General features: G+C 35.3%; 1 protein-coding gene across 12 annotated transcripts in view; it reads right to left on the reverse strand.

The window, feature by feature from the left end:
- Positions 1 to 16,185, reverse strand: part of LOC121853213 (choline-phosphate cytidylyltransferase B-like) — a 76,675-nt gene that overhangs the window by 14,691 nt on the left and 45,799 nt on the right. For 5 of the 12 annotated variants that reach the window (XM_042347208.1, XM_042347217.1, XM_042347207.1 and 2 more), the window contains 2 exons: positions 7,175 to 7,297; positions 1,654 to 1,710 (listed from right to left, as the gene is read on the reverse strand). The exons of 2 other annotated variants lie outside the window; for them this stretch is intronic. In XM_042347208.1, the coding sequence (XP_042203142.1) occupies positions 1,654 to 1,710; positions 7,175 to 7,297 (180 nt within the window). Of the gene's footprint in view, positions 1 to 1,653; positions 1,711 to 7,174; positions 7,298 to 11,154; positions 11,243 to 16,185 lie in introns of those variants that run through there. 5 more of the 12 variants (XM_042347205.1, XM_042347213.1, XM_042347216.1 and 2 more) reach the window with 4 other exon arrangements.

The raw sequence follows: 16,185 nt of genomic DNA on the forward strand, positions 1-16,185 counted from the left end.
TACGCGGAGAGCGGCGCGAGCAGGGTGCGCACAAGGTCGCCCAGTCATCAAAACATTACCGAGTTCTTCACCCGCCACCCACCACAGCCGGCCCAAGTCAGTGATAGTGATAATGATAGTGAGGATATGGACTTATATGGACTTTGAGGGGTTTGACAAAGAGGCCCTGCAAGCCTCTGTGGTGGATAGTGATACAATTGATACAAGTGATACAGGCGAGGGCCAATAATCTGCCCTCTGCCTCGGAACCAACCCCCCATCCCTGTGTCCCCAGCCATCTTTTCTACTAATGTAAGTGTTAAAAAGCCTAATATTATTGATATTTCTCTTAATTATTAATTGTGTATGCATACCATCATAAAATTAAGAAGTTATTTTTACTACAACGTAGGTATTGTGTCTGAAAAAGTGGAGTTTGGGGGTCGGCCCGGTCTCTATTTCAATTAATCCCATATGTTATGTTGTTCACTTTACGAGTTTCTCACTTTACGCGGGCCGCCGTGGGTTCAATTGACCGCGTAAAGTGAGGGTTCACTGTACAGTGTAGTATGTGTGTGTGGGGGGGATTTCTACTTACTAACACAGCTCTTTTCTGTTGCTTTCTACATTTACCTTGAATTTCTCTACCTTATCATTTCCTTCCTTCCTTTAAATTGGCTATAGCCCTGTTCAATCACACAAAAGTGGGAAATGGAAAACAAAAATGTAAATACACCGACAAAAAATATTAGATCTTACTTATACAGAAAAGTAGACTGCAATGGACCATGATCCTCTATTATAATACAGACAAGAAGAGCCACAGGTCCCCCAAAATAATAATGACCATCAACAGTACCTTGTTAGTGACATCTACACAATTAAATAAGTTTCACCAAAATACATTCCTCTTTTCTTAAGTCACACACAGCCTGGTTAATCAAAAATACATAACTCTGCTCTGTGCCTCAAGATATTTGAGTGTGTTAAGATGATTGATCACAGATTCAAGGTTACGTATATGCACATCAACTATCTATAACATGCACAATGTTATGTAATTTATTGTGATTTTTTCTTTGCAAGTTGTAACACACACACACACATACTGTTAGTAAATAATTTAATTCTTTTGACAATTTATGCATTTTTAGATATTAATTTCCACCTAGAAAATAAATACTGCACAAAGACATGATGGATACAAACTACACACAGTACAGTACAGCATATTACACAAGGAAAAATTAACACTGTATAAACTGCTTTATTAGTTTAGCACACCAAACAAAATTGCACAAACTACAGTACTGCCACTCAGCAGTTGTTTAAAGTATTATCCATAAACAATGTTATGGGCTTAACTAGAGTTTAATACTGTTCTGGTAATGCCAGACACAGAAAGAACACAAGTACCTTTCTCACGTACAACTTGTTACCCGGTAAAAGGTTATTTAATAAGGGAATACAAAATGCATTTTACACAGATAATTAGCTTTGTGGGTGAGTAAGTCACGCAGGACACGCAAAGTTTGCTTCTAAAGAGGATTACAGTGTGAAGACAACGTGGGTAGTATCTGAAGCTTTTGCAGGACTGCTTGTCTCATGGACAGGAAGCATAAGATGGGGGAAGGGTTGGTTGGCTGGACTTGTACAGTGTATGGGAATGCTTACCATATCCTTTTCAAGCTTGGCCAGAGACTCACAGCTAATATCAAGCTTCTCCCTCTCCTAGGGAAAGCCAAATATAATAATACAGTAATAATAATAAAAGTATTATTAATAATTTATAAGAAAATCAGGCTCATTGCCAAGTTACGTATAAAACTGTAACAACAAAATATTATCCTAATTACCTCTGGTGAACCATACCACAAACTGAGTATCTGCTGATGACCAAATATGAGACATTCCCTTTCATGAAAAAATGAAACATTTATGGAGAAATCAACAGAAAACAATTAACAATGTGGAGGCTAATCTACAAACTAAATGATGTTGGGGCAATAATGTAATCATTGCCATAATTTTTCACTACCATACATGTACAGTACAGTCCAATAATGGGCAACTGATCCTGATATTCCATTATAAATGAACCTGAACCAAACACTGTGTGTCTATTACTCACCAAGTCTTAGAGTTGAAAACCCAAGTAAACCCTTAACATCAGCAGCCAAGACTAATCCACTGATCAGTTACATCGCTCTTTCTCTCCACTGTAAGCAAATTTATTTTGAAGGCAACTTGGAAGCAAAAATCATCACTTAATAAACCCTTAAGCCCCGGGTTAGGGTGCTGCAGGCAGTCCCCCCCCACCCCGGGGTTAAATCAAGAAAAAAAATGTACTTTTCCAAAAATAATAATAAAAAAAAGGCGGGAAAATAGGCGGATGTTCTGGAACGTCATCCAGGGCCTAAGGGTTAAGGTTGGAGATTATTGAGTTGTGACATCACACTTGGCATGTACACCACAACTGTCAATTGAGACTTTGCCATAATCTGTCATTTAAGTTCTATCCTCAGTTCCAGCCAAGTTTGTTGTTAACTAGCTAGATACTCGGAGGAGTATGACACAAATAAAGTCAAGAGCGCTAGTGTAACATGTACCCCACACGGAAAGTTAAGCCTGCTAAATACAAACTCCAGTACCACACAGTACATGGAAGTACGGTAGTTTTTTTTTCTAACCATCTTGTAATAAAACTTTTGGCTGTGGACCATGTGCCTCTGAAGGATCAATTTACAGACATGTTTCTCAGGAAGACCACTGAAAATGCAATGCTCCTGAGATCAAGAGCCTAAGGAGTAGAATCTTGAGAGCTTTAAACTTTGACTAACAATCCAAGAGAAGAGATTGTTAATTAAAAGGTTCTTTAGTCACTTTAATATTTTATTTGGCTAACACCAGACAAATTTATTCAGCACAGAAAGGACCCTATACACAAGAGGTTAAGAAAAACTCTAATCATGATTTCTGCAAAACAACCGAGATAGATAAGAAATTACTACACCTTTCCCATTGTTTATCTCAAAAGCTGTAAATAATTCTGAAAAAGAATGAACTACTGTAACTGTGAGGGAGAAGGAGATATTACCTGCTTCACTAACACAAACAACTCCAACTATTAACAGAATCTCTAAAAACACCTTTCAAGGAGGAGGCAGCAATAAAAGTTTCTGAACTTCCCTTACTCACAGAGGGAACTCTTGAAATCCTCTCAGCCAACAATCCTGCCTAAAATGGAGTGAGAATCATTGACTTCTGGAGTATGAGCACCTACCATAATCATTACTGTGAGGGTAATTCTGAGCTAAAAATAAAAGTTTCTTCCTGAGAAAGACTTCATCTTTTCCTTATCCCCATGTAATGACTGAACACTTGTAGAGGGTGTATTCTCCTGAGGCCGGGTCACAACTCTTACAGACTGAGACGACACAACCAAGTTAAGTTCCTGAATGGTTACACTGTACTTTACTATCCCTACCTGTTTCTGATGAAACAAGCACAACAAATGGGGTTAAAGTGGATTAAAAGTGAGCAGAAAAGTCACTGGGAAAGAATGGCATCCTCAGTGAATAAATAGGTTTCCTAAACATCCAACCATCAACTTTAAAAGATAAAATTTTCAACACATTAAACAATTAAGAAGAGAACTTCTCATATATACAGTACATGACTTCCTGCTATCAATCCCATGACAAGTATCATAAATCTGTCACTTAACCCAAGAGAGGGTCCCATATAGAAGATATTCCAGTGAAACACCCGAGAGAATGGCAATAAAGCTGAGGACTCTTAGTATTTCTTATTATACTGGACCCAAAATATTCCCCTTCCAGACTTCAAACTTGAGTTGTCTTGAAGAGAGGGAACTGAACATTAAAGAGTTCTTACATCAAGATCCTTCTTTGCCAACTGTTGGACCTGTTGAGCCTTTTAACCCTGAAGGGGCAGCAGACATCATAAGATGTTTAAGTTTTTCGAGCCATCGTTTGGGTGTGGTAGTGGCTGTGTTGTCGTCTGGTTACTATGACGACACTGGCGGCTCGCTTCAGAGCCGGAAAAAAATTTATTCCTAGTTCAACTCGAGATTTCTCCAGGATACTATTATTTATCACATTTATTGACTAAATATTAATTTGTAGAAAAAAAAGTCAGCTTTCTAATGGTGTCAAAAAAGAATAAAAATAAATAGATAAAAAAATTAAATAAACTATCTCATTTAGGGTGTCTTCTACATGTATGTGAACAACATAATCATACACAACTTGCTCTGTTTTCTATGAAGCAAACTACTGTATACTCTGTTCTGGGCGGAGAGTGCACGTAAATTTACCTGCCCTTTAAGAGTTCATGTTCTAATAGCTTTTTCCACAAAAAAGGTGGGACGGCCTCCTTAACCCTTAGATGGCAGGTAAGAATTCCCTAATCTGTTCCACTTGTAAAAAAATTGGAATGCAAGGAACATGAAACATCCATTGCTGTTGGCCACAACAAGAATGATCACAATCCTCCTCAAAATGCTTCCACATTCTAACTCCTTGCACAACCCTTTCTACAGTAAAACCTGCAGGATGGAGGTACAAATGTTTTAATCAAAACATTCTGTGTACCACAAGTTACAATTCTCCATCCTTTACTGAACACTGAGAGAGCTGACTCAGGACCAGCTGAGAAACAGCACCAAAATCCAATTCTCCCCAAAATGATGAGTCTGATAAGTGGAAGCCTTCCCTTCTCTCTGAGACTATTCCACAGAACTATAATCGCATTAACCTCTCAACTCCAGCGTCTATAAACTCAGGAGGAAAGAGAAAATTTACCAGTTAGAAGAGCTGATTGAGGAGACCAAACATTTGCATCTGTTTATTGATTTTACCCCAATTACATATTCCTAGATCTGGGGCGGTTTACCTCAGAAATATTTGGATAGCCAAGGAATTAACTTGAGCTAAATTATTGTCAAGCACACTCATTAGGGTCTAAGTAGTCCAAAGCACAACAAACAGTACTGTATATCATAAACTGGACAATGTGACTGTAGCCAGCATTGAGAAGCCTCTTATACCTCAAGGCACGTCAAGTCGACTCATTTGAAAACTGTTCACAATCAAGAGTTCCTAAAAACCAAAATCCCAATTGACAATATTCACAATTATGCAAGCAAAAAAAAAAAAACTGCCAAGTAAGCATCATAATAATGCAGGGTTTACCTGAGTTTTAACCCTGTACACTAATAGTGGGTAATACATGCAACTTGCCTTGGCCAGGCATTATGTTACAAACAATGACTATTTCTATAACAAATCTATATAAATTACTTAAGAGACATACCATTCAATTATGTCACAAAATACCAACACACATCATATTACACAACGAAGTCATACAGCAGCAGCACACACACTACACACTTAAAGTCTTTTAACACATTTACCTTCCAGCTACAATGACACTTAAAAAATCAAAACAGTCACAGGATAACACTACTTTTAACATTATACAGGACAATGCATGATGCCAAGACATGGTTTTTCTCATCTGAAGTAAGCAATTTAGACATCATCAAGATTTGGCACAGAGATTCAAGTGCACCCCAGAAGTGTCATGAAGGTGGATTATGTTTTATCCCAGTAGTAAAATTTGGTATGATATATAAATAGCCCCAAGAATGTTCATGAACATTTAAATTGACTACTTAACAAAACTGGGTAATGCCATGTACTCCAGCTAGTAAACAATACTGTATAGCACACCGCATAACCTTAGGTCACTTTTCTGTCAAAATGAAAACAAATTACCCCCGGTAGTTGAAATTTTACAGTGGTATTGTCTGAAGAAAAAAATGCTTGAAATGAGAGGAAATTTATTGATTTTGGGTGTTCAATCCAAGATATCGCATTAAATACTGTACAGTACTTTACTTTGAAATAAATTGATTGAGGCAGTTGAGGTTTCTATTGAAAAGAAAAACCTCCCTCCCCCAAAAAAAATCCCAAAATTGTCTCTGGGAACTGCATTACAATATACAATAAAGCCAGAAGCCACATCACATTGTTTCATCACATTGGAAATTCAAGTGTGGATGAATGATTGTAGTCACTCTAGTAGCATTACACCACAAAATGCCACTTCTTTGAAAATATCTCTTAGAGGATTTCGGAAAAATTATCAATATGTACTGGCCAGAGTGCAGACAATTAATTACTAAGCAGGACCCACTTATAGGGTTCTGATTCCTGCTACAGTATAATTAAAATTATTATAAAATAATCTTGCAAAAGACAACTTGTACGTTAAGGATGAACGAAAAGGTAGACGTGAAACATCAGAATACATCAACATCTGACTGTGCCCAACATGTTGAACAACCTTAACTGAGGACAGCACCAAAGATAACATTACTATGGATGGAGTCAACAACTAGTACATGAGTGTACAGGACTGTGTTTACATATGCCAAAACCTACACTACACTACACTGCTGACTGAACTACGGTACCACCTGTGTAAAAGGTAAGGAGATAACTAGTACACCCATATAAGATACATGTCTACAAATGCCCTCATATCCATACCTCTATTTTTTTTACTACACCTATAATATAATCCACTAATCTTGGTATAGTTATGGAGATGATAAGTAAAATTCTTCAAACTGCATAATCAACAACTCAGAAATGTAGGTGGCAGAATTTTTAGATTTGAGTGTGAGCGATACAAGTCATTGGCTTTCCTTCCTGCATATATATACATATAAGCCAAGGTGGTGCATGCAAATAGCATTCCCGAAACGTTTAAATTTCAGTTTATCCCCAAATTTCAGTTTATCCCCAAATTTCAGCATTTTCCTTCAGATTTCATACAGTCACATGTAACCCCTTGAAGATGGAGATAAGCTGGGTAGTATGGTGCATTTTCAATCCAACACATTTAAGCAAAATCATGCTTGTATTCTGTTAAAAGAAGTCTTCACTGTAAGTCTTATATCTACATCACTCATATTTTTCTGTGGAGCAAGCAATTATAAAAGAGACTCAAGTGACCACAAATCTTTATCATACCAATTTTCATGGGGACAACATTTTGAATCAACAAAGGTGCACATCAACAAATATGATTGTTTAAATTTGCTGAGCATTTTCAGAGCATCTACAATTCAAAAGTTTGATATAAAGTGAGGAAACCGTACCCCAAGTCGAGGAAGTGCCGCGAAGGCCTGCTGGTGAGAGCGCTTCATTCTGCCAGATGAGGTTTTCCCTCCTTTTGTCTGTGAGGGAATAGCCACTTGAAATGAGTAGCCTGTTTCTGCTATCTTACCACAACAAAAATAAATATATTATAAGAAAAAATCAAAGAGCACTGTTGTATAATTATACAAACGTTTTAGCTAATAACTGTACGCACAAAATGTATTTATAATTACTGTACTAATTAGAGTATAATTAAACTACTGTACTAGTTTAGAAGAACAAATTATAGTGTAAAAGTATAAGGTTACTAATCTACGCTCAATCTAATCTGCCAAGTTAACTTTAACACTGCAAGGAAACAAATTCAGGTTACTAAATTTATGAAAACTGGTAAAGTCACTCAATTTCAAATATTATATAAGCAATGATCTCTGGGCCCAAAGTCATGAAATAATAGATTAATTTAACAATCATAAATAAGAGAGGAATAGAAGTTTCTAATGAAATCAATGTGAGTTTCTCATTGTACTCATAACAGCAACAATTGAAAAAAAACAGTACACATATATGTACATGCACAAACCCCAATGCTGACAAGCAGACGCATAAAGCTACAAAACTTATATACTAATGTTAGTGTTGTGTCTGCTATACTAAAGATACATCTAGAAACTAAAGAACTAATGAAATTTACATTGACCTTATCAGTGAAACAGAGAATGTTACTTCTACAAACATGTTATGTAAGAACACTGAAAAGTTTAAATTCAGAGAGGAGTATGTCAAGGTGAGACCATTGTTCCAAGGTTCTTTAGAGCAGTATTGTACCAAAAGAAATTGAGCTTCACTTACACTGAGGTAATGCCCTAGTAGTGTTCTTTTTTCTAACATTTATCTTTCCTTGGTTCTCTGAGTAGCCAGAGATTTTTACTCTTGTATTAAACTGTCATGTTTCACATCAATGAGCAAACACTGGGAGCACCTTGCACTTATCAAGTACAGTACTGTACTGTATTTTCACGGTCAGACTAAGGATATTTCTTCTGAATATATATGAATTAGTTTTCAAAGGCATTCCACCCTTTATTCAATTATTTTACTTATTATTCGGTGGCTCCTACTACCCAAAATATTTACATCCCATGACTTCCTCTACCTTAAAACTGATGACCTATACTGTGTAAGGCTGAGAGTTTGTGAATGTGATCAATACTGTATTAATTTAGTTCAGTTTAAGTTTATTTTCAAAACTGTATATTTTTTCTATTCATGTCTTATATTAAATTCTGCAATTCTTGAGGTTACAATATATCTAATTACAAAGTGCTACAGTGGATGAAATAGTAAAAACACTGATAGTTTTGTGCATCTCAGACAAGAGGCAATTAAAGTTATTGGAGGTCTCATGAAGAAGTCTAGTTAGTAAACATATAGACTTGTTTAAAAGACTAGTACAGTACGTACTGTATTCCTGATCTAGTGGGATGCTGGGCAATACAGTATGTTGGTGTATTGTCATGCTTCCTTTTACCTATATTCCACTTCTCAGAGGCAGAGTAGTGTGTAACTCACTTCTTTAATTAGTGTTTCAATTTACTCCACTGTAGTACCTTATATTTCTTCACTTTTCATTTTGAACGCAGTGACAACTCGTTCTTTTCTTTCACATATTTACATTACCTTTTTTTTCCTTTATAACAAATACAGTACAATACAGTGAATGGTATAAAGGTATTCCTCAGTTAACACACACTCGAACTACAGTTTTTACACTATTAAACTATCAGGGAACTTTTCACAAAATACGATGTTTCCCATTTTTTCTTTTTTTATAATTTTCGCCACTTATCAGCTTACTAGCCATTCGGGCGGTCTATCCAGTGTTAGTACAGTAGGAAACCAGGGATTGGAAAAACCTATGATGTTTCATAGGGTCACACTGGATAACACCCTTCTCACCTGTGTCCGAACCAAGGCTCAAACCCTTGATACACTGGTGAGAGTTACGTGCGTTACCGCTGTACCACCAACCTCTTTGACACAATCGATAGACGAACATATTCTGGGTATGCCCTGGACAAAGTTCTTTATGTTGCAGAACTCCCCTACAGTACTCAGTTCAGCCCTGACTGCCATTCACCTTGTATACGTGTCATATTGGTTCATTAAACTTTTCTTTAAGTAATTTACCAATAACATTCCTTAAAATCCCGAGTGCAAAGTCAGCACTATGTGACAAGAGTTATTCTGTGCCCAAAATACAAAGGAAGTCTATTTTATCAGAGGTGAAAATGGAAGCAACAAAGTAACAGAGCTGAATGAACTACAAGAGCAGTATGAGAAGGCAGCTGTTTGCATGCTGGCTAGCAAAGAGTGTCAACAACATGTAACTGAGACAACAACCACACACACAACTTGACCCTATACATACAGTATGCAGCCCACAAAATAATGTTATAAGAACAAATAGATAAAACACAAGGAACCATAAGGGACTGCAATGCACAAAGCAGCCAAATTTGTAAACCAAAGCCTTTAAACCTGAAAGTGTTAAGGACATTTGAATTAATAAATCTAATCTGATTTAATTTACCGGTATGTGTAAATACAGTACTGTATTATGCACACAGTGTAATATGTTATTATCTATTGCACATGATCTCTTTGAAATATTTACAAGTTCACAACTTTTTACAGTGCATGATGGTCTTTCGGAACGTATCTATCAAGGTAAGCAAGGAATACATGTACTGTATACCTGAATTTCATTCCGGCAATATTAAGTATGGAAAATGGCTTACCCTTTTTTTCTAATTTTACAAGTAGTAATTATGCAATGAAATTGTCTCAATTACTTGTTTGGTCCACCTAGAACTTTCACTTGATATCTAACAGTATGTGAAGTGATCCCCAACGAAGCACTGTACAGTATTTAAATATCACAGACTGCTACTGTACAAGCCCACAGTCTGGAAAGCTCATATCCAAAGGATATAAAAATTCTTGACGTTATATAAATAAAATAGATAAATTATAAAACATTAAAACCTTCGAGTTTCCCTTAAAAAAAAAAAACTCTTTTGACTTATACTAAATTGTATTAATGACAGTGTGTCTGGCATGAAGAATTAAATTTTTACCAAGGGATGTTATCAAGTCTCCTGCTCAACGATGACAGAGTGCATTTAAGCAAGGAAATTCTATGTCACAACTGTCATCATTACTGATGGCTGGCTCACTGAGTGAACTTAGTTCTTAGAAACACTTGACCATTGCATCATTATTATGAATTATGACTCTTATCGGCTTAAAAAAGCTTATGTTATCATGCTCTGATATTCGGTATTTAAGAATGTATTTAAAAGCAATACCACACAGGACCCGACTCCTAGCACTCTTGGTAATTCTGTGGAACTCTGGGAAATTTTAACCGTGGAGTCCCGGACTCTCAAAAATTCTGCACTAATAATTCTAAAAAATGAGTCATTTAATGTCAACATTCATGTACAGTTACATCACCATACACATATACAACAATGAAAAACATTAAAACAAGCACTCCTACAGTTTTGGGTCTGGATACTCAAACATCCAAGCCTTAATCTTACTGTCAAACGTTACATAAGGTGGATATGTAATTACAATCTGACAACGCTAATTCCCACTAAATTTTGACATACCAGTACCTATTCTTGAGCATTTGGACCCAATACTTTTGTGAACATCAAGTACCAAGGGTTGAAACAGTTCAGAAAAGGTGATTAGCAAATTAGGTGGGCAATGATGAATAAATATAAAACAATGTTCTCTAATTCTAACCTACTATGATATGCACTCTAGTGAATCCTGTATATTGTCAAGTGCAACACAGCTGCAATTATAGCACACCTTGTGTAAACATTATGTACCGTATATACTAACTATTACAGCACTATCCACCCAAGTCCAAAAACAGGAACAATCAAAACTTCCTACTTACCACTTCCAGCAGTAACAACCAAATGATAGTAAATGTTCAATTCTACCTCATGTTGCTGCCAAGATAGTGGCTGTAATATACACATCAGCCTCATGATAAGGTGAAACAGGCCACAGTCAAAAGTCCACTGACATCAGTGTGTCAAGGGCATTACTCACCCACACACTTATCTCTTATAAACATAGCATTTCAAGGCAAATATTTTCTTAATCGGCCTACAACACAAAAAACACTATCAGTTTTACCTAAAATACAAGGAAAAGATGTGGAAATACAATAATGCTTAACAGAATTCAAGTGAAACAGCAATAACTTTACTTGAAGTAATGGCTAAAAGAATGTTGGTTATAAAAAAAAAACATGAATAACCAGTTGACACAGTCACAAAACAGATGTAGTGTACCATTACATGCTTTAACAAGCTGTCCTGAGGCATAAGTAGGTATGGCAGCTTAGAACCAGAGAGCAGCAAGGCTCTAGCAGACTGGAGTCTCAGGTAGGTACTGTATTGGGGCTTTATCAGACTAATATACAGTAAAAAAAAAAATAAAAATAAAAATAAAAAATAATAATAATAATAAATAATATATATATATATATATATATATATATATATATATATATATATATATATATATATATATATATATATATATATATATATATATATATATATATATATACACATACAGTATATGCAAGTAAATCACTGTAGGTGCACGTGATCTAGGTATATGCTGATAACCACAAGGAAAGAAGAAAACACGAAGTTCCCAAGCGCTTCAGGGGTGAGTACAGACTGTACTCACCCCTGAAGATGTGAATTACACGAAAGCGCTTGGGAACTTCGTGTTTTCTTCTTTCCTTGTGGTTATCAGCATATATATATATATATATATATATACAGTATTACCCCGACTAACGCGGTTTCACTTAACGCGTTTTATCATATACGCGGTGCCTCGCCAGAGCTGAACTTTCACTTAACGCGGAATTTTTCATCATATACGCGGGAAGCGGCGCGGGCACGATGCGCACAAGGTCGCCCAGTCATCAAAACATTACCGAGTTCTTCACCCGCCACCCACCACAGCCGGCCCAAGTCAGTGATAGTGATAATTATAGTGAGGATATGGACTTATATGGCCTTTGAGGGGTTTGACAAAGAGGCCCTGCAAGCCTCTGTGGTGGATAGTGATACAATTGATACAAGTGATACAGGTGAGGGCCAATAATCTGCCCTCTGCCTCGGAACCAACCCCCCATCCCCGTGTGCCCAGCCATCTTTTCTACTAATGCAAGTGTTAAAAAACCTAATATTATTGATATTTCTCTTAATTATTAATTGTGTGTGCATACCATCATAAAGTTAAGATAAAATTTTTACTACAACATAGTTGTGTGTCAAAAAGTGGAGTTTGGGGGTCGGGCCAGTCTCTATTGGAATTAATCCCATATGTTCTGTTGTTGGTTTTCACTTAACGCGGTACCCTGTGGGTTCAATTGACCTTAAGTACTACTGTGTGTGTGTATATATATATATATATATATATATATATATATATATATATATATATATATATATATATATATATATATATATATATATATATATATATATATATATATATATATATATATATATATATATATATATATATATATATATATATATATATATATATATATATATATATATATATATATATATATATATATATATATATATATATATATATATATACTACTGTATATGAATATGCCTGCACACACTCACACAGGATGAAATCCAGAGAAAGAATTCATAATTTTCTAGTAAGTGAAACACAATCAAGTGCAAAAGAAGCACAGTATTGGCAGATTCAATCCTTTATATAACTGATCCATGATATATGTTTGCAAGTTAAACTTGATTAACAAAAATATATTGATGGTTCCATAGTGTCCTACACAAAATATTACCACCATTATACATCAGTGGCAATGACCAAACATTTTCAGCAAAGAGAAACAGAAAAGTTCACAGCACAGAGACAATTTTGTGATCACTATAATCAGTGAAGAGAAAAAACACTACTTCAGATTAATAATACAGTATAATACAATAATATTAATAATAAATAATAAAAATTACAATTCATAAACTACCTGTATACCTTTTTTTCATTAAAAAATAATAAAATAAATAAACAAATAAAATGATGTTCCCATATCTGCTACCCTCACAAATGAAGAACAGGATAATGACTCTTAACAACAATACAGTACTATATCAAGTGATGAGCAACTTGTAGTACTGTACTGTAACACATATTGATCATAAGCACAGAGAGCCTAAAAGCTATTTATATAACACACTCCTTATGTCATCCCCTCACATTTTGTCTTATCTGGATAAATGAACTGTTGAGCATTCTTATCTCTGAGCAGCCAGGTCAGTTGTCTGATTATATTCAGGATAATCTATAATTAAAAGTTCATTACCCAAAAACAGTGAAACTGTTCTTAGTTAACCACTATAGTACAACGTTATCTTATTCAAAACACTATTGAAAGGGTTTAAGATATTGTACTGATGGGGTTAGACATCTTAATAAATAGCTTAAATTACTGTACTTGAGACAGGAAACACAACCATGCTATTATAAAGAATAATTAGGTGTTGTTTACATGGACAGACATTCGCTGCCTTAGTAATATTATAAGAATCTGTGTCATTTATTGCAAAAAATAAAAGTAAGATTACACAGAGCTACTAGCAAAATCTTTATGAATTTTACTCATAACGGTACAATACCTAAAATACTTCCTTTTATTAAATATACAATGGCATATGACTTCAAGGTTAATTAACTAAAGTCATATACAGTACAGGTATGTACACTACCTGAATCTATGACACTCTTGGTACACACTCAATATTTACATTTATTTGATGGATTTTTTAGTTCTCCAAAAAAAAAAAATCTCTAAACCACTTACTACACAATTATTTAATCTCTTTACCCTTTACTAAGCAAATTTTTTTTCATTATAATACCTTCACATTTCAACAAAATCTTTTCAATATGATTTTCATTTTATCAACAAAATCTCCTTCCTACATAGAGCTTTCATCTCCAAGACAATACAGATTAATTAAAACAACTTATACATGTTTGAAATTTTTGGCTAATAACATCTTCCCATCCACAAAAAAGTTGGTATAGTAAAGGATATCTTACAATTATGAGAATAATATATTCTAATCTATACTACTCTCATGGATACATATATAGTATACTTTACACAAATATATGCCATTGTATATGAATATACACATGCATAAACAGTCGAGTACATACATATGCATACTAGCACACATACTGTACCCAGTACATACAATTCACTCAAGTAAACTGTATGCTTGTTATGGACAGCATGATCAATCGAGAATGAACAGTGTGTGTGAATTTCAAAAGCAACATAACTTATTAACCAATGATATTTTCCTTCTAATTACTATTGTTTAACTTTAAAGTTATTTACAAATAGAAAGTGAAATTTTATGGAAATTTATATTCTTAATTCTACAGAAAAAATCTTAACTTCCTGAAACTTTAGAGTAAGTTAGACAATGTCGGTGGCTTTTATGTACACCGCAGGAGTGGTTCAAAACTTTTAATACTTCTTACACAATGTGGATCAATCATCAACATAATTCTGCTGTGCGGTTGATTTATGTTAATTTTATGAACCAATCTACCACTACAGTATAAATAATACATAAAAATGTTTCATGTACTGTAGTGTGATATCTGGGAGTCTCTGAATAGTTGGATCACAAAACAAAGGAGAAAATTTTAACCTATACTGTATATACGAAAGGTAAATACTGTGTAGTTATTCATAAAGTTTCTTCTAATACCCACAATGTTTCACTCTCTTAGTCCCATGATTGCTTTGAATCCCGGCAAGGCTGGGCAATACCGCATGATGCAGGAATGAAGTTCCCCCAAACCAAGTCTAAGAAAATCAGGACCGGTTTGGCTGAGCAAAAGTTAATTATTCACTAAATTTTGGAGAGTGATATAGCTTTGTATAAACAATTATAACTTTCAATCATCAACACTGAAAGGCTTAGCTGAGGAGTGTGTCCCCATCAGACTTACACCAGTGGTTGTCTGCCCCTCATATTGACTATCATCTTGAGTCCACTTGGGTCATATGCAAATGAAAAAATCTTGAACAGTGGAACCAAGATAGTGGTAAAGATACCATAAACTCCTCCTCTCACAAATGGTAACTGTAAAACGTAGTTTATGTGGGAAAGCACCAACACTCTCGCAGAAGCAAACAATAAAGAATTAAATCAACACGTCTTCCAAGGATGATCCACTGAAAGTTTACTAGTGATTCTTAGTGTTATAATGTTTCATGTAAGTTTTTATTCGAGGTTTCGAATGCTATGAGTTGGGTTCATACAAACTGTTGTATGGTGGTGTTAGAGCCACAGCAGTCAGTCCTGCTTCAGCCCACAGCCAGGCAGCAGCCTTTTCTGAGTCTCTGTTAATAAACCTTTTATGGAAGGTCCGGCATTTGTTTGTCTACCTGAAGTACTCCAAGTTGATGGCCAAAAATAACAATAGGATTAAGACAGTTTACTGTAATCCCATTTAATAGCTGTCTAGGACAGTGTTTCTCAAACAGTGGGACTCTAGGGTACTGTATTTGGATGCAGGTGAACTTTCCTGGTAGGAATCCTTCCAGTGAGCCTGAACCCTTAGTGGCTTTCAGAGCAACCCTGTTCCTATGTGCAAGGAGTTGACATACACTAATTTACCCTAATCCATCAGGTAGTCTACCCAGCCACTTGATACATCAAACTTCCTGGACAAGACAAACTGTGTTAGGGAAAATTCTAGTTGGTATAATATTACTTTTTACCCATTGATGACCCATAATGCACATAAAAAATTTTAATTGGCTTCTAAATGTTTGTCTAAAAGCAGCCAAAATAATGTTTGTATAGAGCTCTAAACACAGATTGGT

This window comes from Homarus americanus, unplaced genomic scaffold (genome assembly GCF_018991925.1).
Source record: "Homarus americanus isolate GMGI-L3 unplaced genomic scaffold, GMGI_Hamer_2.0 scaffold32871, whole genome shotgun sequence".
Lineage (NCBI taxonomy): Eukaryota > Metazoa > Arthropoda > Malacostraca > Decapoda > Nephropidae > Homarus > Homarus americanus.